At 46.4% G+C, this 26,927-nt stretch overlaps 1 protein-coding gene and 1 pseudogene across 2 annotated transcripts in view; both read left to right on the forward strand.

The window, feature by feature from the left end:
- LOC109903493 (ubiquitin-conjugating enzyme E2 E2-like) overlaps positions 1–6,392 on the forward strand; it is a 42,930-nt gene extending 36,538 nt beyond the window's left edge. For both annotated transcript variants that reach the window (XM_031788746.1, XM_031788745.1), the window contains exons 5-6: positions 2,078–2,225; positions 5,068–6,392. In XM_031788746.1, coding sequence (XP_031644606.1) covers positions 2,078–2,225; positions 5,068–5,165 — 246 coding nt within the window. In that variant the 3' untranslated portion in view covers positions 5,166–6,392. The remainder of the gene's footprint in view (positions 1–2,077; positions 2,226–5,067) is intronic.
- A 2,738-nt stretch (positions 6,393–9,130) lies between these two features.
- Positions 9,131–26,898, forward strand: LOC109903494 (ubiquitin-conjugating enzyme E2 E1-like; annotated as a pseudogene).
- Positions 26,899–26,927: the final 29 nt, after the last annotated feature.

Here is a 26,927-nt window from a genome sequence, read left to right on the forward strand (position 1 = left end):
TCTCTCTCTCTCTCTCTCTCTCTCTCTCCATCTGTCTCTTCCTTGTCTCTCTCTCTCTCTCTCTTTCTCTCTCCATCTGTCTCTTCCTTGTCTCTATCTCTCTCTCTCTCTTTCTCTCTCCATCTGTCTTTCCTTTCCTTGTCTCTCTCTCTCTCTCTCTCTCTCTCCATCTGTCTCTTCCTTTCCTTGTCTCTCTCTCTCTCTCTCTCTCTTTCTTTCTCTCTCCCATCTGTCTCTTCCTTTCCTTCTCTCTCTCTCTCTCTCTCTCTCTCTCTCTCTCTCTCATCTGTCTCTTCCTTTCCTTGTCTCTCTATCTTTCTCTCTCCACCTGTCTCTTCTTTTCCTTCTCTCTCTTTCTCTTCTCTCTCTCTCCCCCATCTCTTTTCCTTCCCTGTCTCTCTCTCTCTCTCATCTGTCTCTTCCTTTCATTGTCTCTCTCTCTTTCTCTCTCCATCTGTCTCTTCCTTTCCTTGTCTCTCTCTCTCTCATCTGTCTCTTCCTTGTCTCTCTCTCTCTCTCTCTCTCTCTCTCTCTCTCTCTCTCTTTCTCTCTCCATCTGTCTTTTCCTTTCCTTGTCTCTCTCTCTCTCTCCATTTGTCTCTTCCTTGTCTTTCTCTCTCTCTCTCTCTCTCTCTCTCTTTCTCTCTCCATCTGTCTCTTCCTTTCCTTGTCTGTCTCTCTCTATCTGTCTCTTCCTTTCCTTTCCTTCTCTCTCTCTCTCTCTCTCCATCTGTCTCTTCCTTGTCTCTCTCTCTCTCTCTCTTTCTCTCTCCATCGGTCTCTTCCTTTCCTTGTCTCTCTCTCTTTCTCTCTCCATCTGTCTTTTCCTTTCCTTGTCTCTCTCTCTCCATCTGTCTCTTCATTGTCTCTCTCTCTCTCTCTCTCTCTCTCTCTCTCTCTCTCTTTCTCTCTCTCTCTCTCTCTCTCTCTCTCTTTCTCTCTCCATCTGTCTCTTCCTTTCCTTGTCTCTCTCTCTCTCTCTCTCTCTCTCCATCTGTCTCTTCCTTTCCTTCTCTCTCTCTCTCTCTCTCTCTCTCTCTCTCTCATCTGTCTCTTCCTTTCCTTGTCTCTCTATTTTTCTCTCTCCATCTGTCTTTTCCTTTCCTTGTCTCTCTCTCCCTCTCCATCTGTCTCTTCCTTTCCTTGTCTCTCTCTTTCTCTCTCCATCTGTCTTTTCCTTTCCTTGTCTCTCTCTCTCTCTCTCTCTCTCTCTCTCTCTCTCTCTCTCTCTTTCTCTCTCCATCTGTCTCTTCCTTTCCTTGTCTCTCTCTCCATCTTTCTCTTCCTTTCCTTGTCTCTCTCTCTCTCTCTCTCTCCATCTGTCTCTTCCTTTCCTTGTCTCTCTCTCTTTTTTTTTCTCTCTCCATCTGTCTCTTCCTTTCCTTGTCTCTCTCTCTCTCTCTTTCTCTCTCCATCTCTCTTCCTTTCCTTGTCTCTCTCTTTCCTCTGCTGACTGAGGATGAACGGAAACATATCTGCTGCTCTGAGAGCCAGGCCTCCCGCTGGGTTTAAGCTGTGAACTGGGCTGCAGACAGACAGACAGACAGACAGATTGACACACACTCCTATAGCTGCTGTCTGAGAACAGGGTACACAAACACCACAGACTAGACTAGCAGATCCACTCCACACCGTGGGATAGCCTGGGAGCACAGTTATGGAGCACAGTTTCCACAAGCAGGCCAGCATGGTTAGTCACTCATGAAGTGATTGAGAGAGAATGAGTCAGCTAGGGAGATAGAGGGGGAGAGTGTGATTGAGTCAATGGGTGCGTCTCCAATGTCACTCCCACTCTGATCCCTCCACTGTTCAGGCAGGCAGCCCGGAGTTCAGAGGTGGCTCCCTAATGATGTTTAGTCTCTTGTCTTCCTAATGTTTCGCTCCTCTTCTTCTGTGTTACTGGCACAAAGAGATGCTCAGCTCCCGAAGGACTGGAAAAAGCACATAAACCACAGGGTTGTATTGATCTTGAGAAACGTTGTTGTATCCTAGGTGACGTTCCGTACCAGGATTTACCAGTGTAACATCAATGACAGTCGGGTGTATTGATTTCTAGAGAAACGTTGTTGTTTCCTAGGTGACGTTCCGTACCAGGATCTACCACTGTAACATCAACAGTCAGGGTGTGATCTGTCTGGACATCCTGAAGGACAACTGGAGCCCCGCCCTCACCATCTCCAAGGTGCTGCTGTCCATCTGCTCCCTGCTCACTGACTGCAACCCTGGTGAGTGACACCCCTATCACCCATTCAGAGAGAGAGAGATTCTCTCTGAAAAATCTAAAAAAATAATCCTGCAGTATCATCAACAGCAGACTCCAACAATGTCCTGAGCAAATACAGTACGGCAGACCATGTATACACCCTGCACACCGTTATTGACAAACAATCAAACCAAAACCAAAGCAGTCTTTTCATGCTTTGTTGATTTCAAAAAAAGCTTTTGACTCAATGTGGCATGAGGGTCTGCTATGCAAATTGATGGAAATCTGTGTTGGGGGGGAAACATGTACACAAGCAACAAGTGTGCAGTTAAAATGGGCAATAAACATACAGACTTCTTTCCTTCGGGCCGTGGGGGTGACACAGTACAGTGAACTCCAAAAGTATTGGGACAGTAACGTATTATTTTGTGCCCAATATAAATGAATGGTAAATACTGTATTGTGTCATTTTGGAGTACATTTTATTGTAAATAAGAATAGAATATATCTGAACACTTCTAATTAATGTGGATGCTACCATGATTACGAATAATCCTGAATGAATTGTGAGTAATGATGAATGAGAAAGTTACACGCACAATATGCGTGCAATATGCAATATGTCATTTCTAAACGTTTCACCCGATATGGATGAACATACTCTCAAATGAAAGCTGACAGTCTACACTTTAAGCTCATAGTCATTGTATCATTTCAAATCCAAAGTACTGGAGTACAGGGCCAAAACAACAACAACAAATGTCACTGTTCCAATTCTTTTGGAGCTCACTTTATATCAATGAATTAGCGAGGGCACTAGAACAGTCTGCAGCACCCGGCCTCACCCTACTAGACTCTGAAATCTATTGGCTACTGTTTGCAGATGAACTGGTGCTTCTGTCCCCAACCAAAGAGGGCCTACAGCAGCACCTAGATGTTCTACACAGATTCTGCCAGACCTGGGGCCTGACAGTGAATCTCAGTAAGACCAACATAATGGTGTTCCAAAAAGGTCCAGTAGCCAGGACAACAAATACACATTCTGTCTAGACACTGTTGCCCTAGAGCACACAAAGAACTATACCTACCTCGGCCTAAACATCAACACCACAGGTAACTTGCACAAGGCTGTAAATGACCTAAGATACAAGGCAAGAAGGGCCTTCTACGCAATCAAAAGGAACATAAAACAACATCCCAATTAGGATCTGGCTGAAAATACTTCAATCAGTTATAGAGGCCATTGCCTTCTATGGTTGTGAGGTCTGGGGTCCGCTCACCAACAAAGAATGTACACAATGGGACAAACACCCAATTGAGACTCTGTATGCAGAATTCAGCAAAAATGTACTTTTTACACAATGCAAAACCCCAAACAATGCATGCAGAGCATATTTGGGACTATACTCGCTAGTTATCAAAATCCAGAAAAGAGCTGTTAAATTCTACAGTTCCCTAAAACGATGAGATACCCACACATTCCACCACAAACCCTCACCTACGGAGAGATGAACCTAGAGAAGAGTCCCCTCAGCCAGCTGGTTCTGGGGCTCTGTTCACAAACACAAACAGACCACACAGAACCCTAGGACAGTAACACAATTAGACCCAACCAAATTATGAGAAAGCAAAAAGAAAACTATTTTATACACAGGAAAGAATCAACCAGAAAACAGAGCAAATTGTAATGATATCTGGCCCTAAACAGAGAATACACAGTTGCAGAATTTCTGACCACTGTGACTGACCCCAAATTAAGAAAATGCTTGACTATGTACAGACTCAGTGAGCATAGCCTTGCTATTTAGAGAGGCTGCCATAGGCAGAGAAGACGGGCTATGTGCCCTCTGCCCACAAAATGAGGTGGAAACTGAGCTGCACTTCCTAACCTCCTGCTAAATGTATGACCACATTAAAGATGCATATTTCCCACAGACCACACAGACCCACAAAATGTTACATGTACACATAATATAGATACAACAATAATGTGATCCTTTAAAGATATAATAACAGGGCAGTCGCTCAACCCTTCTCATAATCGGTCTGGTCATTATTTATCCCCCAGGCCCCTCCCCCCAGGCTCCCTCCCACACTGCATAGTGGGTTTGGCGCTGTCGCTGTGGACCAACCATGAGTCTAAATGCCCTTCCCACTGCCTCCCCGCGACCAACTCCCCCTCCTCCCCTTCTCTCCCCTGAATGTGTCTTTTTTCATGCTGTAGTAGGGGATATAGTTCATTAAAGAAGGAGAGAGCAGAATGACAGTTAATTAACCCTCGCAGGCTTAATAATTGTATATTTCCTGGCTGCCTGAGACGGGGTGCCACAAGGAGACCCTGTACGGTGCTCTGCAGCTCTAGTGTGTTTTCACTCCCGACCTGAACCTGGCTCTGCTGAGGCTGAGGCCCCACTGCTGCTTACTCAACTTGCATAAGGAGCTCGGCAGGGGGCCTGCCATTTGAATGAGTGTTTCACCTCCCTGAATACACCCCAGGTCAGAGTACTGTGATGATGTGCTGTAAAGGGAACCTGTCTCTGTCATCGTGCTTCGCCCTGCTGTCCTGTATTACTAGACAAACCTCCTGTGAACACTTGATTTAGATCTCTAAATGTCATATAATCATGGAGTATCCTACTTCAGATAAACAAGGCTTGATGACATGGCAAATTAATGGTTTTTTAAATGTGGGTTGTTAAAGGCTACAAAAATCAGAGTTAATGGTATGAAATGTATCTAAGTAGTTGGGGTGACCGTTGGGGTGACCGTTTCTCTGACTGTAGACAAACACCCAATGGATGTGATGAAATGTGATTTAATGGTGGTTAAAATACTCTAATCCATGTTGTTCTCCCTCCTCACAGCTGATCCTCTGGTAGGAAGCATCGCCACCCAGTACACAACCAACAGACCAGAGCACGACAGGATAGCCAAACAGTGGACCAAGAGATACGCCACATAGACGGACATCAAGGAGCTCCACCACCCTTCTCTGACCCACCTCCACCACCCAAAATCTGTTGAGCACACCCATCCCTCGCCCCTCCGCTCCTAGACTGGTCCCAAATCTGTTTGTGCTGTATAGCCAACTCCTGTGGTCATTGCATGCCAAACAATGAATTATTAATGGCATGTTTGGCATGACAATGACATTTACATTTAGATTTTAGTCATTTAGTAGACACCCTTATCCAGAGCGACTTAGTTAGACCATAGTAGTTGGCTATACAGCACAAACAGATTTGGGACAAAGCTACTTGCCCCTCTCTCTGAGCCCCACATGTGTGGAAGCACCTGACCTGATCCCCCCTCCACATCACAGGCGGCTGGTGGCACCTTTATTGGGGAGGATGGGCTCATAGTAATGACTGGAACGAGTAAATAGAAATGTATCAAATGCATCAAACCCATGGATTCCATGTGTGTTAATGCCATTCCATTTACACCATTCCAGATATTATTATAAGCCGTCCTCCCCTCACCAGCCTCCTGTGCTCACACCTTCATCCCCCCCCCCCACTACCCCTCCTCTGAGAACATGAACTTGATCGCTTCTTTTTTTATATACAAAGAGTATATTGGATTTTTTTCCCCAATACACTGAATGTTGATATGGTCACGAAAAGCTTTAATACTGTTATTCTTGTTGTTGTTATTGTTTGTTGTTATTATTATTAGTGTTTATTGCATTATCATCCTAGGCCCTTTTTATGTGATTGATGAAAAATGCATTCTATTCTTGAGCATTCTAGATACATTCTATTGATACAGTCCATGCTGAGCGTTTTTGTTTAAGAGGTCATCTTCAGTTAGAGCCTGTCTGCAGAATTAGTGTTTACAGATGCAGAGTGGACCATTTTCTATGATTTAATCACTTGTTGTTATTATTTTTCTGCCCCCAGAAGTTATTGCCATGACAGTAAGTCTGTCTGGATCTGTGTGTAGCTGATCTTGCTGCTCACCTCCTGTGGTACTAGTCAGCTGGCAGTTGTTTGCTGTACATTTGCCTTGTGAGAATACATACTTATTGAATACTCAATTAAACACTGGTTGTAAATGTTAACTCTGGCTTGGCTAATCTGTTGCTAATGTGCTCACTGTTTGTCTTCTTCACTGGGTTAACAGTGGGGGATTTCAATGCATAATCTATAATATTAATGGTCATTAAAATATTAATATTATACACCCATTTTAGATGATTAATGTTATTTTCTCATGTCACATTTTAAAGCTCCACTGTCAAGAACATTTCCTTTTTATGATCAGTGATGAAAGTTAAAGCTACTGTTTGTTCAAGTTCAAAACTCTCATCTTGTCCCGTGTATTTTAATGAGAAGTTTAAAAGCTCTTTGATAGCTGGCTGGCTGCCTCAAATACAGAGCTCTATTGAAGGATCTGCTGCTAATACTACAATTCTGAGTCCCGACTAGTATAACTACGGCAGTTTAGTTCCTGACATTCCAGTCCCCCCCCCCCCCCCCCCGCAACTGAATGGAACATCTGGATGCTTCCCTTCACTCCTAATATGTTGCAGGTTTTCATGAAAGGATCCGGTCTGCCTGTGGAACAGCACCTGGAATACTGAACCCTGTGCAGCCTTGGCATTCCAAATGAAATGTTTGGTTTTGTGCTTTGTGGAGTCTTGTTTTGTGAAAAGTATTTATTAGTTAAGAGTTCATCCATTATTAATTAGGCAGCAATGCTGCTTGTTATTGCTAATTACGACAATGGCCTCTCAGTCATTGTAGGCCTATTCCAATATAAACCAGCACCACATCCTCCCTCTTGCACATGGATTTCTCATCTCTCGCTAGAGAGACTGTTGCAGCATTAGTGGTGAGAAGAGAACTGTTCCAGGATGAATTAGCAGTATCTTTGCCTTTTGACAGCCAGTGTTGAAAGGAGTGGAGTCGGGCCTTAACATTCTGTGTTTTGCTGCTGTAAATGAGGTTGGATCCTAATTCTTATTCGTCAAAGAGAAGCGGCAAAGTGTAGAGAGACCAGCAAAGGGATGTAATTATTGTTGACAGGCAGGGAATGGAAGGGGGACATTGGGACTACCTCCCCCACCTCCTCATCTTTACCCCACAGGGAGAAGAAGAATGATTATTGTTTCTGATGCAGAGCCTCATAACCTCACTGGTTCTCTTCCTCAACCCCCAGCTTGTCCTAAGAGACCAGGGGAGGGGGGATTGGTTGGTAAAGACAATACCACTTAAAGTCTTATTTCTCAACCTCTTTTTTGATGGGCTAGCTGCCAGTATGGTGTGTTCTTTCTCCTTTGAGGACAGTAAATCCCACAGGTTGTTGGTGTTGGTCAATGGGTTAATGTTAGGCTCAATCAGACCCTCTGACTAGAGAGGTTGACTGTTTGCCCTGTAGCCTACTGAACTCAAATGAACCATTTTAAGACTAATATTGGTCATGTTTACATTCAAAATGCAGCTCAGTGGACATTGTATGGACTGCCATCTTCACATTGAAGAAGCTATCTCATGTGGTGAAGCAAATACACCAGGTGAGTTCAGACGGTATAAAGCAGTAGCCTGCATGTACCTGCAAGTTAGCCTCTTCTGCTAGGTTATCCATTAGCCTACATGGTCCATTTCTATCTGCAATAAGAGGATGCGTGCCAATTTAGCAGGAATGCTTTGGAATGCAGGAAACTTCATGTAGCCTAATATGACCATCATAAAGAAGAGATAAGAACATCTAATATTTCTGTCCCCCTCTGCTGATTATTGGGAGTGTAGGTGGACTTCACTTTTACATGATGCATTGATAACATTATATATAGGCTTATGGTATCCACAATGGTCAGAATCATCTCACACCTCCTTGTTGCCCCCCCCCCCCCCCCCCTTTCCAATTATAGAGTAGTGCTCAGCTAGCTCTCTCAATTTGACATTGTCATCGAGTGTGCCCAACCGAGACGGAATCCATTGCCCTGGATAACTCTAGCTTCGTCTGCTGCTGCCTCTGCACCCACACTTCCGCTCCGCGAGAGGCAAAAGGCACGCGTCCAGGCGACGGAGGCACTCACAGACACAAAGAAAGGTGGGCCTATCTAACACTAAATGCTTTTTTTAAAATCGAGAAATACATATCTATATTGTATTGTTTGGCGCGTCTGAGGGATCGACATTTGGATCTCCACCGTGGATAGGTTATAGCTGTTGGGGTTGAAATTGAGGAAAACGGTCCGTCCTAAAGACTGGACTGAGATCAGCTTTAGCTGCCTATGGAGGGATGCCAATATAAAATCTAATTGTAAAACACATTGGCTTCGGTCTACAGATTCAACTAGTTTGGCATACATGTTCGGCATATTCTCTTATGGGTGATTGAAGAGCATCTGATTTCAAAGTGAAAGTTTCATCAAGTCAACGAATGCTCAGTGGGAATGAAGAATGAGGAAGGTTCCCCAAACGAATGCGACATCGCCCAATACATTTTAGGCTACATTTGGCTATTTGATCAGATGAGGAAATTAGGCTACAGGCTACCTCCTCGTCGTTCTTATTTTGCTGTAATGAAAATGTAATCATTTCACAATAAGAGCGGAGTGGGCTCCTTTGTTGTAGCACAACTCAGCTAAAATAACGCTTCAGTGCAAACATTAGCTTTAGGTCAGTAGGCTAATCTGTTAGAGCGTTAAGAAAGACTGGGGGTAATGGTTTGACGATAAACTCATGTTGAATTGTGTCTGTAAACCTATGAACACGTCGTTGGTTGGAGCCTAACAACAATAGGCTAAAGGTCGTATTGATGGCGCTGGTTATTGATAGCCTACATTGAATATTTGCAGTGCTGCTGAAATGGGGGGGGGGGGGGGGGGGGGGGGGGGGGGGGGGGGGGGGTTGGATCTTAGGTGTATTTGTTGTTTTTCTGTGGCCTGAATGTTGCTTTTTGTTTTTGTCTGTACAGATCGGTATGTCGGATGAGGATTCGCGTGCCAGCATTAGTTCTTCTTCCTCAACTCATCAGCAGTTAGAAAAAAAACGCGCCTAAGAAACGAGAAGAAAGCAAAGCCAGCATGAGCAAGACTTCCAAACTCCTCTCCACCAGCGCCAAAAGGTAAGGCTGTCAAAAAAATGCAACGTTTCACTGAGTTGATATTTTATAATACCGTAGCTCACTCGCCGGCCACTTTTGTTACAATGTATCGTCTTGTCATTGACTGGCGCGTGTCACTATAGTGTTTGATTTACAGTGGGACCATTTCTGAATTCGGTTCTTTATATATAAATATGAACTTCAGAATAATGTTTTTTTGTTTACCGTTTTGAATATGTTCTTAACCTTCCTAGTGCATTGTTGTCAACTGTAAATAGCCTATGATTCAATAGATGACTAACTTATTTGCATATTTATTTTCATTGTTTATTGTGGTAAGACTAGAGGAAATAAAATAGACTGCACTGTGCCAGATTTTTTATCTATAGTTATATTTGTCCTCATCCTGATTTACTGTCTGTCTTGATCCTTTGGTAAAATTAGCATTCAGGATATTTTGAGTGTCTGCCGTGACAATGTATCTTGTTCCCTATTATTAATCTTCTGTTAGAATCAAGAAGGACTATGTGAGTGACCATTTTCATTTTTGTGCATTATTTCAGAATTCAGAAGGAGTTGGCTGACATTACTTTGGATCCGCCACCGAACTGCAGGTAGGCGCGTGTGTGTGTGCGATTTTAGCATGTAAATGTTGGTGGGGAAAACAACATTTTTTTTGTGTGGGGGGGGGGGGGGGGGGAGGATGCATGCTAGTAAAGCCACTACACAACTCTGAACAATAGATTAATTGCGCTATAAACGGTGCACACAAACTGTTAGCGCCTACATAAAGCTGTCCCAACAGCAGGGTCCCAACAGCAGTCCAAACACCTTACCACTGCTACACCTGGCTATCAGTGGAGCCTTTTCTGACAGCGAAACAGTTTATTCAGCCTCATTTGCTGCCTTTTAAAAACATAGCAGATATGGCTGACTTGCTTAAACAAATGTGGTTTCTACTGTCAATTGAGATGCAAAACTATGGCATAAGTGGATGACAAGCGGATAAGAGGCAATCCGTCATTTTCGATGAAGACATTAATGAGGGAGCTAGAACGGACGTAGTGAATATATCTATTTGTTCAGCACTTTTGAAATGTACAGTACCAGAATTCAGAACATGGGCCGTTCTTACAGTGTTCTCCCTGTACACCAGGTCAGAACTGTAGGATAAATGAAGGGGGCATATAAGCAGACATTGAAAGCATTTCGCTACACTCGCATTAACTCGCATTAACATCTGCTAACCATGTGTATGTGACAAATAATATTTGATTTGATTTGAAAGCTCTTAAAATATTTGATGATTACTTTTCTTTAAAACAGGTTATAGGCTTCATGTGCGAAATGTGTGAAAATAGACCAAATTATTAGGGTGAGGCATATGGGCTACTAACAGCTTACTACACAACATACTTAGTATTACTTTCTTAGCTACAGTATATATATCTCCCCAGCATATTACATAATTTATACAGCAGTATAAAATACATTTTTGGACTCACCATGTGCTGTGCCCACTTGAACAGGAAGGTGGCGCGGCAGTCTTTCATGGGCTAATTTTGTCATCAAAGTCTGGCATTCTCTGGATTTATGGTGCTTTCATGACAACTGGGAACTCTGGGAAAAAAAACAAGATCGAATCACAATGACATCAGTGATCTTCAGGTCTAGAAAGAGGTCTGAGTTTCCGACTTACATTTCCGAGTTGGATGACCGTACAAAACGTATTTTGCCAGTCGGAGCCAGTTTTTTTCCTGAGTTCCCAGTTGTCTCTTGAACTCACTGAAGTCAGATTTCCCAGTTATGAATTAACAGTTGTTTTTTTTAGAAATCATGCTCGATTGACAGCATGGCCAATGTTGAATGTTTATCATTGGAAGACCCCTAAAACCCAGAATTGGGACCATAAACCCACTCAACCCACTCCACTGAAGAGCAGGCTAGTGATTGCTTTGAAATGCTTGCAGTTAGCCACGGATTCCTTCCAAACATCTCATTGTTGAATTTGCTATTTCCAACTTGTTGTGTAATGTTTATGTCCAATGGCCGAGGAGCACCGATATGTTTTATCTATAATTTCTCTTCATATGACAAGGATCAAAAAGGATTTGCCAGTAGATTGTCGACTTGATTCATGATGATGACTGCTAGCTAAGATTTTATAAGTATGATGTTAACAGTCCAATCAAAGCTACTGTAGATATAATGTGATTTCACCTGCTGACAAGCTGCTGTGCTGCGGTCAGTCTACACTTGCCAGTCTACACGCACTTAGGGAACTGTGGGTCATGATGATCCTGTCTAGACCCTGAGAAGTGAGCTGATTACATGTTGGCGCAGCTCTCCAGACCACCAGTTGGACACACATACAAACCAGTTCCAAAACAGACATTTAGCTAGCTGATGACCCTGGCATATGACTGCTATGTATTTGGCAGAGGCTGGCTCACTCAACATGTCAGAGAGTAATGGCATGTTTTGAGACAGGAGCTTTGTGCTCTGCAGCTGGAAAGGACCATGAAGGAAGGAATCCTATTTGACTGACTCTAGTCATTCCATCCATTGGTGGGTTTTGTGGCCTGCTCTAGTCTAGTGTAGTGGGCTACTATGGTGCTGCTGTGGTATTGGAAAGTGGAAGGAGCTCTGGTTAATCCAGAGGGATTATGGGGGTTTATAACCACATCACCACGTGTTGCCCAGATGCTTGGAACCCAGTGAACTAAAGAGGGGGTTTTGGGGGGGCTGACCCAGTGAACTATGTTCCAACCAGACATTCTGCTGCCACCTTAGTGACCTGACGGTTGTGTCATAGAATCGAAGTAATTCAGTGAACCATGCTTGTGTGACGAGTCGCCTTGCCTGAGACCTGAAGACGTGCATTAGCTTCTTGAGCTAATACCTAGGCTTTAGCTCATCAGACTAGTACAGTCTTATGGCTCGGAGTGACAATGTGAAAACATCCAAGCCAGCCCAGTATGCCTACAGTGCAGGTAGTGAGTGTGAAAAGGATATTTGTGGCCTTGGACCTATCTTTAGATACACGATACATTCTTTGCATGAGGCAATTTATTTTGTGGTTTAGTCAGTAGTTTTCATTAATCTATCAGTTGGTTTTCCTGAACTAGATGTTTCCTGCCATAGCAAAAATGTCATGTTTTCTGGCCACTACATGGCAAGTTCCTCAGATGACATTCATCAAAAGCTAATTATACTTGACACGGGGAATGCTACACACACACTCCAGCCTTGTTCTATTTTTAAATGGTCTTGTCGTCGTCATAGTGCTAACATCACACACTCGTTTCCTTCCCCCTCTCTCCCTCCCCCTCACATGCTCTCTCCCTCCCCCTCACATGCTCTCTCCCTCCCCCCTCACATGCTCTCTCCCTCCCCCTCACATGCTCTCTCCCTCCCCCTCACATGCTCTCTCCCTCCCCCTCACATGCTCTCTCCCTCCCCCTCACATGCTCTCTCCCTCCCCCTCACATGCTCTCTCCCTCCCCCTCACATGCTCTCTCCCTCCCCCCTCACATATTATCTCCCCCCCTCACATTGTCTCTCCCCCCCTCACATGTTCTCTCCCCACCTTCACATGTTCTCTCCGCTCTCATCACCCCCCCCTCACATGCTCTCCCCCCTCACATGTTCTCTCCCCCCCTCACATGTTCTCTCTCCCTCCCCCTCACATGCTTCCCCCCTCACATGCTCTCCCCCTCACATGTTTCTCTCCCCCTCACATGTTCTCTCCCTCCCCCCTCACATGTTCTCTCTCCCTCCCCCTCATGTTCTCTCCCCTCCTCACATGTTCTCTCCCTCCCCCCTCATATGTTCTCTCCCTCCCCCCCTCACATGTTCTCTCTCCCCCTCATATGTTCTCTCCCTCCCCCCTCATATGTTCTCTCCCTCCCCCTCACAATGTTCTCTCTCCCCCTCACATGTTCTCTCTCCCCTCACATGTTCTCTCTCCCCTCACATGTTCTCTCTCCCCTCACATGTTCTCTCCCCCCCTCACATGTTCTCTCTCCCCCTCACATGTTCTCTCTCCCCCCCTCACATGTTCTCTCTCCCCCCTCACATGTTCTCTCTCCCCCCTCACATGTTCTCTCTCCCCCCTCACATGTTCTCTCTCCCCCCTCACATGTTCTCTCCCCACCCTTCACATGCTCTCTCCGCTCTCTCACCCCCCCCTCACATGCTCTCCCCCCCTCACATGTTCTCTCCCCACCTTCACATGTTCTCTCCGCTCTCTCACCCCCCCTCACATGCTCTCCCCCCTCACATGTTCTCTCCCCCCCTCACATGTTCTCTCTCCTCCCCTCACATGCTTCCCCCCCTCACATGCTCTCCCCCCTCACATGTTCTCTTCCCCCTCACATGTTCTCTCCCTCCCCCTCACATGTTTCTCTCTCCCTCCCCCTCATGTTCTCTCCCTCCTCACATGTTCTCTCCCTCCCCCTCATATTGTTCTTCTCCTCCCCCCCACATGTCTCTCTCCCCCTCATATGTTCTCTCCCTCCCCCCTCACATGTTTCTCTCTCCCCCTCACATGTTCTCTCTCCCCTCACATGTTCTCTCTCCCCTCACATGTTCTCTCTCCCCTCACATGTTCTCTCTCCCCCTCACATGTTCTCTCTCCCCTCACATGTTCTCTCCCCCCTTCACATGTTCTCTCTCCCCCCTCACATGTTCTCCTCTCCCCCCCTCACATGTTCTCTCTCCCCCCTCACATGTTCTCTCTCCCTCCTCACATGTTCTCTCTCCCCCCTCACATGTTCTCTCCCCACCTTCACATGTTCGTCTCCGCTCTTCTCACCCCCCCTCACATGCTCTCCCTCCCCCCCTCACATGTTCTCTCTCCCCCCCTCACATGTTTCTCTCTCGCCTTCCCCCTCACATGTCTCGTCTCCCCCTCACATGTTTCCTCTCCCCACTCACAGTTCTCTCTCTCTCCCCACCTTCACATGGTTCTCCTCTCCGCTCTCGTCACCCTCTCACCCCCCCCCCAATGCTCTCCCCCCGCACATGTTCTCTCCCCCCTCACATGTTCTCTCTCACCTCCCCCCACTGGCGTTCCCTCCCTCTCCCCCTCACATGCTCTGTCTCCTTCTCCCCCCGCACATGCTTCCTCCCCCTCCATGCTCTCCTCTCCCACCCTCACAATTTTCTCTTCCCCCTCACATGTTCTCTCCCTCCCCCGCACTGTTCTCTCCCGCTCCCTCACATGTTCTCTCCTCTCTCCCTCCCCCTCTGTTTTCTCTCCCCTCCTCACATGTCTCCTCATCCCCTCCTCACATGTTCTCTCCTCCTCCCCTCACATTTCTCTCCCCCCTCACATGTTTCTCTCCTCCCCCCCTCCTGCTCTCCCCCACATGTTCTCTCCCCCTCACATGTTCTCTCTACCTCCCCCTCACAATGTTCTCTCCCCCCTCACATTTCTCTCTCCCTCCCCCTCACATGCTCCCCCCCTCACATGTTCTCTCCCCTCCACATGTTCTCTCCCCCTCACATGTTCTCTCCTCCCCCTCACATGTTTCTCTCTCCTCCCCCTCATGTTCTCTCCCCTCCTCACATGTTCTCTCCCCTCCTCACATGTTCTCTCCTCCCCCCTCACATGTTCTCCCTCCCTCACATGTTCTCCTCCCCTCACATGTTCTCTCTCCCCTCACATGTCTCTCTCTCCCCTCCACATGTTCTCTCTCCCTCCCCTCATGTTCTCTCTCCCTCCCCTCATGTTCTCTTCCCCTCCTCACATGTTCTCTCCCCTCCTCACATGTTCTCTCCCCCCCTCACATGTTTCTCCCCCTCCCCTCACATGTTCTCCCTCCCCTCACATGTTTCTCCCTCCCCTCACATGTTCTCTCCTCAATCCCTCACATGTCCCTAACATGTTCTCTCCCCCCCTCACATGTTCTCTCTCCCCCCTCACATGTTCTCTCTCCCCCCTCACATGTTCTCTCTCCCCCCCTCACATGTTCTCTCTCCCCCCTCACATGTTCTCTCTCCCCCCCTCACATGTTCTCTCTCCCCCTCACATGTTCTCTCTCCCCCCTCACATGTTCTCTCCCCACCTTCACATGTTCTCTCCGCTCTCTCACCCCCCCTCAACATGCTCTCCCCCCCTCACATGTTCTCTCTCCCCCCCTCACATGTTCTCTCTCCCTCCCCCTCACATGTTCTCTCCCCCCCTCACATGTTCTCTCCCCCCCTCACATGTTCTCTCCGCTCTCTCACCCCCCCCCACATGCTCTCCCCCCCTCACATGTTCTCTCCCCCCTCACATGTTCTCTCTCCCTCCCCCTCACATGCTTCCCTCCCCCTCACATGCTTCTCCCCCCTCACATGCTTCCCCCTCACATGCTCTCCCACCCTCACATGTTCTCTCCCTCCCCCTCACATGTTCTCTCCCTCCCCCCTCACATGTTCTCTCCCTCTCCCTCACATGTTCTCTCTCCCTCCCCCTCATGTTCTCTCCCCTCCTCACATGTTCTCTCCCCTCCTCACATGTTCTCTCCCTCCCCCTCATATGTTCTCTCTCCCCTCACATGTTCTCTCCCCCCTCATATGTTCTCTCTCCCCTCACATGTTCTCTCCCCCCTCACATGTTCTCTCTACCTCCCCCTCACATGTTCTCTCCCCCCTCACATGTTCTCTCTCCCTCCCCCTCACATGTTCTCTCCCCCCTCACATGTTCTCTCTACCTCCCCCTCACATGTTCTCTCCCCCCTCACATGTTCTCTCTCCCTCCCCCTCACATGCTCCCCCCCTCACATGCTTCCCCCCTCACATGTTCTCTCCCCCCCTCACATGTTCTCTCCCCCCTCACATGTTCTCTCCCTCCCCTCAATGTTCTCTCCCTCCCCCTCATGTTCTCTCCCCTCCTCACATGTTCTCTCCCCTCCTCACATGTTCTCTCCCTCCCCCCTCACATGTTCTCCCTCCCCTCACATGTTCTCCCTCCCCTCACATGTTCTCTCTCCCCTCACATGTTCTCTCTCCCTCCCCACTCATGTTCTCTCTCCCTCCCCCCTATGTTCTCTCCCCTCCTCACATGTTCTCTCCCCTCCTCACATGTTCTCTCCCTCCCCCCTCACATGTTCTCCCTCCCCTCACATGTTCTCCCTCCCCTCACATGTTCTCTCTCCCCTCACATGTTCTCTCCCCCCCTCACATGTTCTCTCCGCTCTCTCTCCCCCCCTCACATGCTCTCCCCCCCTCCATGTTCTCTCCCCACCTTCACATGTTCTCTCCGCTCTCTCTCCCCCCCCTCACATGCTCTCCCCCCCTCACATGTCTCTCTCCCCCCCTTCACATGTTCTCTCTCCCTCCCCCTCACATGTTCTCTCTCCCTCCCCCTCACATGTTCTCTCCCCCCTCACGTTCTCTCCCCCCTCACATGTTCTCTCCACTCTCTCTCCCCCCTCACATGCTCTCCCCCCCTCACATGTTCGCACCCCCCCCCTCACATGTTCTCTCTCCCTCCCCCTCATATGCTTCTCCCCCCTCACATGTTCTCTCCTCCCTCACATGTTCTCTCTCCCTCCCCCTCACATGCTTCTCCCCCCCTCACATGCTTCCCCCCACATGCTCTCCCCCCTCACATGTTCTCTCCCCCCTCACATGTTCTCTCTCCCTCCCCCTCACATGCTTCTCCCCCCCTCACATGCTTCCCCCCTCACATGTTCTCTCCCTCCCCTCACATGTTCTCTCCCCCCTCACATGTTCTCTCTCCCTCCCCCTCATGTTCTCTCCCCTCCTCACATATCTCCCCTCCTCACATGTTCTCTCCCTCCCCCTCACATGTTCTCTCCCTCCCCCTCACATGTTCTCTCCCCCCCTCACATGTTCTCTCCCCCCTCACATGTTCTCTCCGCTCTCTCACCCCCCCCACATGCTCTCCCCCCTCACATGTTCTCTCCCCCTCACATGTTCTCTCTACCTCCCCCTCACATGCTTCCCTCCCCCTCACATGCTTCTCCCCCCCTCACATGCTCTCCCACCCTCACATGTTCTCTCCCCCCTCACATGTTCTCTCCCTCCCCCTCACATGTTCTCTCTCCCTCCCCCTCATGTTCTCTCCCCTCCTCACATGTTCTCTCCCTCCCCCTCATATGTTCTCTCTCCCCTCATATGTTCTCTCTCCCCTCATATGTTCTCTCTCCCCTCATATGTTCTCTCTCCCCTCATATGTTCTCTCTCCCCTCACATGTTCTCTCCCCCCTCACATGTTCTCTCTCCCTCCCCCTCACATGCTTCCCCCCTCACATGCTCTCCCCCCCTCACATGTTCTCTCCCCCCTCACATGTTCTCTCTCCCTCCCCCTCACATGCTCCCCCCCTCACATGCTTCCCCCCACACATGCTCTCCCCCCCTCACATGTTCTCTCCCCCCTCACATGTTCTCTCCCTCCCCCTCACATGTTCTCTCTCCCTCCCCCTCATGTTCTCTCCCCTCCTCACATGTTCTCTCCCCTCCTCACATGTTCTCTCCCTCCCCCCTCACATGTTCTCCCTCCCCTCACATGTTCTCCCTCCCCTCACATGTTCTCTCTCCCCTCACATGTTCTCTCCCCCCCTCACATGTTCTCTCCGCTCTCTCTCCCCCCCTCACATGCTCTCCCCCCCTCACATGCTCTCTCTCCCCCCTCACATGTTCTCTCCCCACCTTCACATGTTCTCTCCGCTCTCTCACATGTTCTCTCTCCCTCCCCCTCACATGTTCTCTCTCCCTCCCCCTCACATGTTCTCTCCCCCCTCACGTTCTCTCCCCCCCTCACATGTTCTCTCCACTCTCTCTCCCCCCCTCACATGCTCTCTCCCCCTCACATGTTCTCTCTCCCCCCTCACATGCTCTCCCCCCTCACATGTTCGCACCCCCCCCTCACATGTTCTCTCTCCCTCCCCCTCACATGCTTCTCCCCCCCACATGCTCTCCCCCCCTCACATGTTCTCTCCGCTCTCTCTCCCCCCCTCACATGCTCTCCCCCCTCACATGTTCACTCTCCCCCCTCACATGTTCTCTCTCCCCCCCTCACATGTTCTCTCCCCCCCTCACATGTTCTCTCCCCCCCTCACATGTTCTCTCCCCCCTTCACATGTTCTCTCCGCTCTCTCTCCCCCCCTCACATGTTCTCTCTCCCTCCCCCTCACATGTTCTCTCTCCCTCCCCCTCACATGTTCTCTCTCCCTCCCCCTCACATGTTCTCTCTCCCTCCCCCTCACATGCTCTCTCTCCCTCCCCCTCACATGCTCTCTCTCCCTCCCCCTCACATGTTCTCTCTCCCTCCCCCTCACATGCTCTCTCTCACCTTCATTTGTTTCCTTAGCTGCTCTTTGGCTACTACTCCCTTGCACTTTTTTTTCTAGCACTTGTTTTCCTTTCTTTGACAAACACACTCTCCCTCCCTGTCCCTCCCTTCAGGAAGTAGCCCCTGGGTGTCTGGCCTTGCGGTGGCGTCTCATTGGATTCTTGACATTCTCAGAGTTAAGGCTCATGATAGTAATTGAACATTGGAAGCCTGGTGTGTCTGTGTGTGTGTGTAACTGCTCTGTGACTGGGATAGTGGTCAAAAAAATTAATATGAAATGTTGTTTTACAAGGTCAGCCATAGTAGTACAGCACCCCTGGCGCAAACTAGGGTTAAGCGCCTTGCTCAAGGGCACATAGACAGCTTTTTCACCTTGTTGGCTCGGGTATTTGAGCCAGTGACCTTTTGGTTACTGGCCCAATGCTCTCACCGCTAGGCTACCTGCCGCCCTAAGCTTGCAGAACCTGGTATTCCCAGGCAGTTTTCCATCCAAGTACTAACCAGGCCCGACCCTGCTTACCTTCCTAGATCAGATGAGAAGGGAAAACAGTGGGTTCCAATTGTGTTCTTACTGCCTCTTACTCACCCCCCTCACTGTGTAGCCCCAGCATTGACTGCTGGCTAATGAGTGTTGTGTCTGTGTGTGTGCTTCTAAAGGTGTTTTCACTTCAGGAAGCGTGCCAGTAGTTATTGTAAGCCATCTGAGGTGCTTGTGATTCTTTGTTTACTCCCTCTAGTGTACTCTGAGCTAATGTTTAGAGTGAGAGATTGCGAGCCAAGGATTTTTTTCTCCTCTTGACACAAAATGGAGTGTTACTGTTCCAGAGTGTTGAAGTTGTTGTATGTGTGACTGTGACGGCTGCTGTCTAAGTCTCTGTAAAGCTTTTCATATCTATAAAAAGGACTCCCCACTGGGGAGGAAGTGTCTAGCCCATGCTGTGTTGTTAGCGAGCGTTAAAAACCCAAAGTACTGCTGCTACCTACTGTACCTCTGAGCTGGTATTTCTGAAAGGAGTTGTGTTTATTCGGGAGTCATGATCATTGGAGTGGGACACAGTGTTGGGATAATGGAGGCTGTTTTGCTTGCTGTGTTCATGGTCCGTTGGGAAAGTGTTGCCTTATTTTATTTAGTTAACCTTTATTTTGACATTGAGTCAATATTGAGACCAAGGTCTGTTTTCCAGAAGAGCCCTGTTTTAGCACAACAACACATTAAAACACATTAGTTGTTTTTTAATCGCTTTAGTACAATACTGAACAAAAATATAAACGCTACATGAAACAATTTCAAATATTTTACTGAGTTACAATTCATATAAGGAACTCTGATAATTGAAATGAATTCATTAGGCCCAATCTATGGATGTCACATGACTAGTAATACAGATATGCATCTGTTGGTCACAGATGAAAAAATATATAATAATAATTAAAGGTAGGGGCATGGATTAGAAAACCAGTCAGTATCTGGTGTGACCACCATCATGCAGTGCGACACATCTCCTTCGCATAGAGTTGATCAGGCTGTTGATTGTGGCCTGTGGAATGTTGTCCAACTCTTCAATGGCTGTGCCAAGTTTCTGGATATTGGCGGTAACTGGAACACGGTGTCGTACACGTCGATCCAGATCATTCCAAACATAATCAATGGGTGACATGTCTGGTGAGTATGTATGCAGGAAGAACTGGGACATTTTTAGCTTCCAGGAATTGTGTACCAACCCTTGCGACATGGGGCCCATGCATTATCATGCTGAAACATGAGGTGATGGTGGCAGATGACTGGCACGACAATTGCCATTAAAATGTCCATCAATAAAATGCCCATACCATAACCCCACCTTCCACCATGGGGCACTTGTTCACAACGTTGACATCAGCAAACCTCTCACCCACGCAACACCATACACGTGGTCTGGGGTTGTGAGGCCGGTTGAACGTACTGCCAAATTCTCTAAAACAACGTTGGAGGCTTATTGTAGAGAAATTAACATGAAATTCTCTGGCAACAGCGCTAATGGACATTCCTGCAGTCAGCATGTCATTGTGCAGTCCCTCAATATAGACATCTGTGGCATTGTGTAGTGTGACAAATCTGCACATTTTAAGAGTGGACTTTTTTTTGTACCCAGCACAAGGTGCATCTGTGTGATGATCATGCTGTTTAATCAGCTTCTTGATATGACACACCTGTCAGGTGGATGGATGATTTTGGCAAATGAGAAATGCTCACTAACAGGGATGTAAACAAATTTGTGCACAATTTGAGAGAAATAAGCTTTTTATGCGTCTGGGATATTTTACTTCAGCTCATGAAACATGAGACCAACACATTACATGTTGCGTTTTATATTTTTCTTCAGTATATATATTTTCACTGCAGTACCTATATAGACCCATAGGGGGCCAGCAGACCCCGGTTGTATACCCCTGCCATAGAGGCATCGATTCCTCCAATTTTAAAGGGCATTGGCGATCATTCCACACGTAAGGTGCAAAAAAAAAAAAAAAAAAGCAGTCGGGCCCAACTCAGTGGAACTGGAAGGGATCTCCAGAGATGGCCATCCCTGAGGCCGGGTCTGGTATCTCGTACTTCTAGAAGTTAACAATGAAGTAAGATACTGAGGAAGTATCTTACTTCATTGTTAAAGCAGGAGGGCTTTATAAACTAGAGTGCAACGCATCGATCTACGAGACTTCAAAGAGGGCCAGCCTATTGCCCGTAATAAAACGTAGTGCGCTATGATAAACTGTCCATTGGCTTCAATACAGTGGCAGCTGTATTCATAATCCTATACACAATATCCCCATAGTCTATAATGATATGAATGTCGACTGAATTATTTGTATTCTCCTATTTAATGAAATGCATGACCTATTCCTATAAAATCTCTGAATGAAGAAAACAGCCTTGAAGCATTCCCATTACTCCTGGAATGCTTGGGAAATATTATCTTTACGTTACTGAAAAGAAGGTTCACTCACAGGCCGATTACCCCCCCCCAAAAAAATATGAGATATTATTCTATGTATACTGCATCTCTGTGCGATTGCCATTATCAGGAATGGGTAGTGTGTCTTCAGTCTTTCAGCCGCTCTGTTGAAGTGGCGTCATTATGCTATCTATTTTGTTATGACAGCCTAGTGTACATTGCACTGTTTTTGGTTAGTGCTATAAAAAGAGGTAGTGCTAGCAGCTGCTAATGGGTTCGAGATGATGTGATGACACATAAAGAGGACAGTATCTGCACTTAGACATATTCCTGGCAAGCCAAGGTGTCAAGTGAGAGTTGAGAGAGACTGAAGTCAGGAGTTGCATGCATTATGCTGGCCCCTGATACAACTGGCCTGTACTCTCACAGGGATGACCATTTCTATTTACACTTGGAAGATTATCCCCTGTTGTTTGCAAAAAGATTCAAAATAAACAAACAAGACACAGTATCACAGAAGTAAACAAAAGCGTTTTGGAGAATCAGAAAAATCTGTTATTCCACTTGTTACCTGACTGATGCATTGAGTGTAGACATTTTGATGGTTCTTCATCACAAACACAGTCTCCCAGCTGAAATGTGGACTGATCTTGCCCCACCTTTCCTTTCTCTCTGTCTGTATCCTTTCTGAGGTCAGAAAAGAAGCCCCTGCCTGTTATTGAACTGAATGACAACACAACAGTGACTATTAGTGTGGCATATTGAACTGAACGACTACATTGACTGCAGCATGCCATATCACCCCTGCCGGGAACACTACGTGACATTTGTCTGTTGGGGTGGAGAACAGACTCTCTTCTGTGGCTCTGCTGTGTATCACACACATCTGTTGTCAGGCAGAGAAACCACACAGGCTGGATGTTTTCATGTGAAATGATACAATACTTCTATATACAGATTTTTGGCATAGAATTAGGAACTGTATTTTAGGCTGACACTATCCTGTGTTTTTGGCATAGAATTAAGTACTGTATTTTATACAGAGACTGTCCTGTGTTTTTGGCATCAAAGTATTTTTTGGGGGGGATAGGCATAAAATTAAGTTATGTTTTCACATTGATTTCTAATTAGCTTTGCTGTTAGCATCAATGCAAAGCATGCATTTTGGTCGATGAGTAATGTCAAGGCGTTTTTCGTCGTAGACTATTTCTGTGTTTACATTACTCAATACTGGTGGGTGGCGTTAATCCAGTGGACTATCAGAAGCTCCATTCAACCCCTGTCAACTTGTCTTATGTCACTGAGCAAATAAACTGCATAGCACTATAGCTTTGTTTTGGTTTTACTACGAGGCGATGACCTGACTCGTGGCAGGTTGCGCTGGTAATGAGCTACATCGATAATGCTGTGGATTTTATATATATATATATATATATATATATATATATATATATATATATATGGAATTATTAATACAATGATGCCTACATTTCAGTTTTTCTGTTTTCTGATACACAAGTATTAGCATTTTAATGTGTTAGTTAACCTTCACTTTTGTGAGCTAGTTATTAGTTTGAGATCAGATATTTTAAAAGCCTCAATCTCTATAAATCATATAGCCTGTGTGTTTGTATGTTCTACAGAGAAACCAAGTGTAAAGCACTATATTATTGCATTCCTTCATCACATTCTGTCATCTTGTCTTTCACCCTTCATTTCTCCAATGCCATGAAACGGTGCAATGTACCTATGTTGCCTGTTTGTGTGTTTGCAGTGCGGGTCCAAAAGGAGACAACATCTATGAGTGGAGATCCACCATCCTGGGACCACCAGGCTCTGTATACGAGGGAGGAGTCTTCTTCCTAGATATCGCCTTCACACCAGACTACCCCTTCAAACCACCCAAGGTAAAGACTCCAGTCAAAACAACTCAAACAATGAATAGAACACTCCTCGATTACACAGCTTTGTAGGCTACCACTTTCTCACTAGAGAAGGGAACTTGACCGCTGGAGGGAGCGATTGCACTTGGATGTTATTGAAATGCAGGGCCTCTAGTTCTTTCTGCAAATTGCAAACAGTTAATGGTCAATTTAACCAAACCAACCAACCAAACCAGACTCTAAAGGCTTGAATAGAAATGTGGCTTCCATGATTAGACTGAGTTTCCATCCTCCAAGCATTGTTGAGCAGATTATTTTGGTGTTTCTTTCAGGATCTACCAGTGTAACATCAATAACAGTCAGGGTGTATTGATCTAGAGAAACTTAGTTGTTTCCTTGTTTTTACTGCCTGGCTGTGCACAGGGCTTCATACAGACAGACCGACAGACACACACACTCCTATAGCTGCTGTCTGAGAACAGGGTACACAAACACCACAGACTAGACTAGCAGATCCCCTCCACACCTTGGAATAGCCTGGGAGCACAGTTATGGAGCACAGTTTCCACAAGCAGGCCAGCATGGTTAGTCACTCATGAAGTGATTGAGAGAGAGTGAGTCAGCTAGTCACTCATGAAGTGATTGAGAGAGAGTGAGTCAGCTAGGCAGATAGAGGGGGAGAGTGTGATTGAGTCAAAGGGTGCGTCTACAATGTCACTCCCACTCTGATCCCTCCACTGTTCAGGCAGGCAGCCCGGAGGTCAGAGGTGGCTCCCTAATGATGTTTAGTCTCTTGTCTTCCTAATGTTTCGCTCCTCTTCTTCTGTGTTACTGGCACAAAGAGATGCTCAGCTCCCGAAGGACTGGAAAAAGCACATAAACCACAGGGTGCATTGATCTACAGTTTGTCGGAGGTTTAAATATACCTTAGCCAAATACATTTAAACTCAGTTTTTCACAATTCATGACATTTAATCCTAGTAAAAATGCCTGTCTTAGGTCAGTTAGGATCACCACTTTATTTTAAGAATGTGAAATGTCAGAATAATAGTTGAGAGAATTATATATTTCAGCTTTTATTTCTTTGATCACATTCCCAGTGGGTCAGAAGTTTACATACACTCAATTAGTATTTGGTAGCATTGCCTTTAAATGGTTTAACTTGGGTCAAATATTTCGGATAGCCTTCCACAAGCTTCCCACAACAAGTTGGGTGAATTTTGTCCCATTCCTCCTGACAGAGCTCGTGTAACTGAGTCAGGTTTGTAGCCCTCCTTGTTTGCACACGCTTATTCAGTTCTGCCCACAAATTTTCGGTGGGATTGAGGTCAGGGCTTTGTGATGGCCACTCCTTGACTTTGTTGTCCTTAAGCCATTTTGCCACAACTTTGGAAGTATGCTTGGGGCCATTGTCCATTTGGAAGACCCATTTGCGACCAAGGTTTAACTTCCTGACTGATGTCAAGATGTTGCTTCAATATATCCACATAACTTTTCTACCTCATGAAGCCATCCTATTTTGTGAAGTGCACCAGTCCCTCCTGCAGCAAAGCACCCCCACAACATGATGCTGCCACCCTCGTGTTTCACTGTTGGGATGATGTTCTTCGGCTTGCAAGCCTCCCCCTTTTTCCTCCAAACGTAACGATGATCATTATGTCCAAACAGTTCTATTTTTGTTTCATCAGACCAGTGGACATTTCTCCAAAAAGTCTGATATTTGTCCCCATGTGCAGTTTCAAACCGTAGTCTGGCTTTTCATGGCGGTTTTGGAGCTGTGGCATCTTCCTTGCTGAGTGGCCTTTCAGGTTATGTCGATGTAGGACTCGTTTTACTGTGGATTTAGGTACCTGTTTCCTCCAGCATCTTCACAAGGTCCTTTGCTGTTGTTCTGGGATTGATTTGCACTTTTCGCACCAAATTACGTTCATCTCTAGGAGACAGAACGTGTCTCCTTCCTGAGCGGTGTTTATGCTTGCGTACTATTGTTTGTACAGATGAACGTGGTACCTTCAGGCGTTTGGAAATTGCTCCCAAGAATGAACCAGACTTGTGGAGGTCTACAATTATTTTTCTAATGTCTTGGCTGATTTCTTTTGACTTTCCCATGATGTCAAGCAAAGAGGCACTGAGTTTGAAGGTAGGCCTTGAAATACATCCACAGGTACACCTCCAATTGACTCAAATTATGTCAATTAGTCTATCAGAAGCTTCTAACGCCAGACATAATTTTCTGGACTTTTCCAAGCTGTTTATAGGCACAGTCAACTTAGTGCATGTAAACTTCTGACCCACTGGAATTGTGATACAGTGAAATAATCTGTCTGTAAACAATTGTTGGAAAAATGACTTGTCATGCACAAAGTAGATGTCCTAACTCACTTGCCAAAACTATAGTTAACAAGACATTTGTGGAGTGGATGAAAAACAAGTTTTAATGACTATGTGTATGTAAACTTCTGACTTCAACTATAGATTAACTTTGTTGTATCCTAGGTGACGTTCCGTACCAGGATTTACCAGTGTAACACCAATGACAGTCGGGTGAATTGATTTCTAGAGAAACGTTGTTGTTTCCTAGGTGACGTTCCGTACCAGGATCTACCACTGTAACATCAACAGTCAGGGTGTGATCTGTCTGGACATCCTGAAGGACAACTGGAGCCCCGCCCTCACCATCTCCAAGGTGCTGCTGTCCATCTGCTCCCTGCTCACTGACTGCAACCCTGGTAAGACTTAAGACACCATATACTACTGTAATGCGTGTTCAATTGAAATGAATTAATTACAGTGGCTGATTTGACGGGCATTGTAGTCTTATTTCAAACATTGTCATATGTGGAATTCCGTGTGTACGTGCTGGCTGGTCAAAGCTATAGTTGATGCCTTATCTATAACACAGAGTTATCTCCACCCCTCACAGCTGACCCTCTGGTAGGAAGCATCGCCACCCAGTACACAACCAACAGACCAGAGCACGACAGGATAGCCAAACAGTGGACCAAGAGATATGCCACATAGACACACAGGACTGGGTCGTATTCATTAGGGACTGAAACGGGGAGGAACTACTTGGAATTGTCCAATAAGAAACGTTCATTTCTGTTTCCCATTGCAAAACGTTTTCTGTTGCATGCCCTAATGACTACAATCCGGGGCAACATGAGGGGGAGGTGTCGTCTTTCTGGGATGACTCGGGGACTGTCAGGTTGGGGGAAACGGGAGCTTGGAGACTAGGGAAGGATTTTTCTTGGAATTTGTCTTATCTCCTGATATTTTGTTCATGGTCTTTTTTAAGTTCTCGGCCCGTATATTATAATGAAGATTTTGGTAATAATGCTTTTCAATGTTTCCTTAACGTTCTGTAAATGATTTTTTTGCTAATTGTACTACGAAATGAAATAAAATTGAAATTGTTGGACTGCTTGTATAAAGGTGTGACACAATGGTTTTCTGGTAGAATTCCTAATCTCATGTCAACGTGAATTTCACATAATAAAGTAACCGTTGGTGTTAGCGCTCTTGCATATCTATCATTTCATCTG

The sequence above is a fragment of the Oncorhynchus kisutch genome, linkage group LG14 (assembly GCF_002021735.2).
Source record: "Oncorhynchus kisutch isolate 150728-3 linkage group LG14, Okis_V2, whole genome shotgun sequence".
Lineage (NCBI taxonomy): Eukaryota > Metazoa > Chordata > Actinopteri > Salmoniformes > Salmonidae > Oncorhynchus > Oncorhynchus kisutch.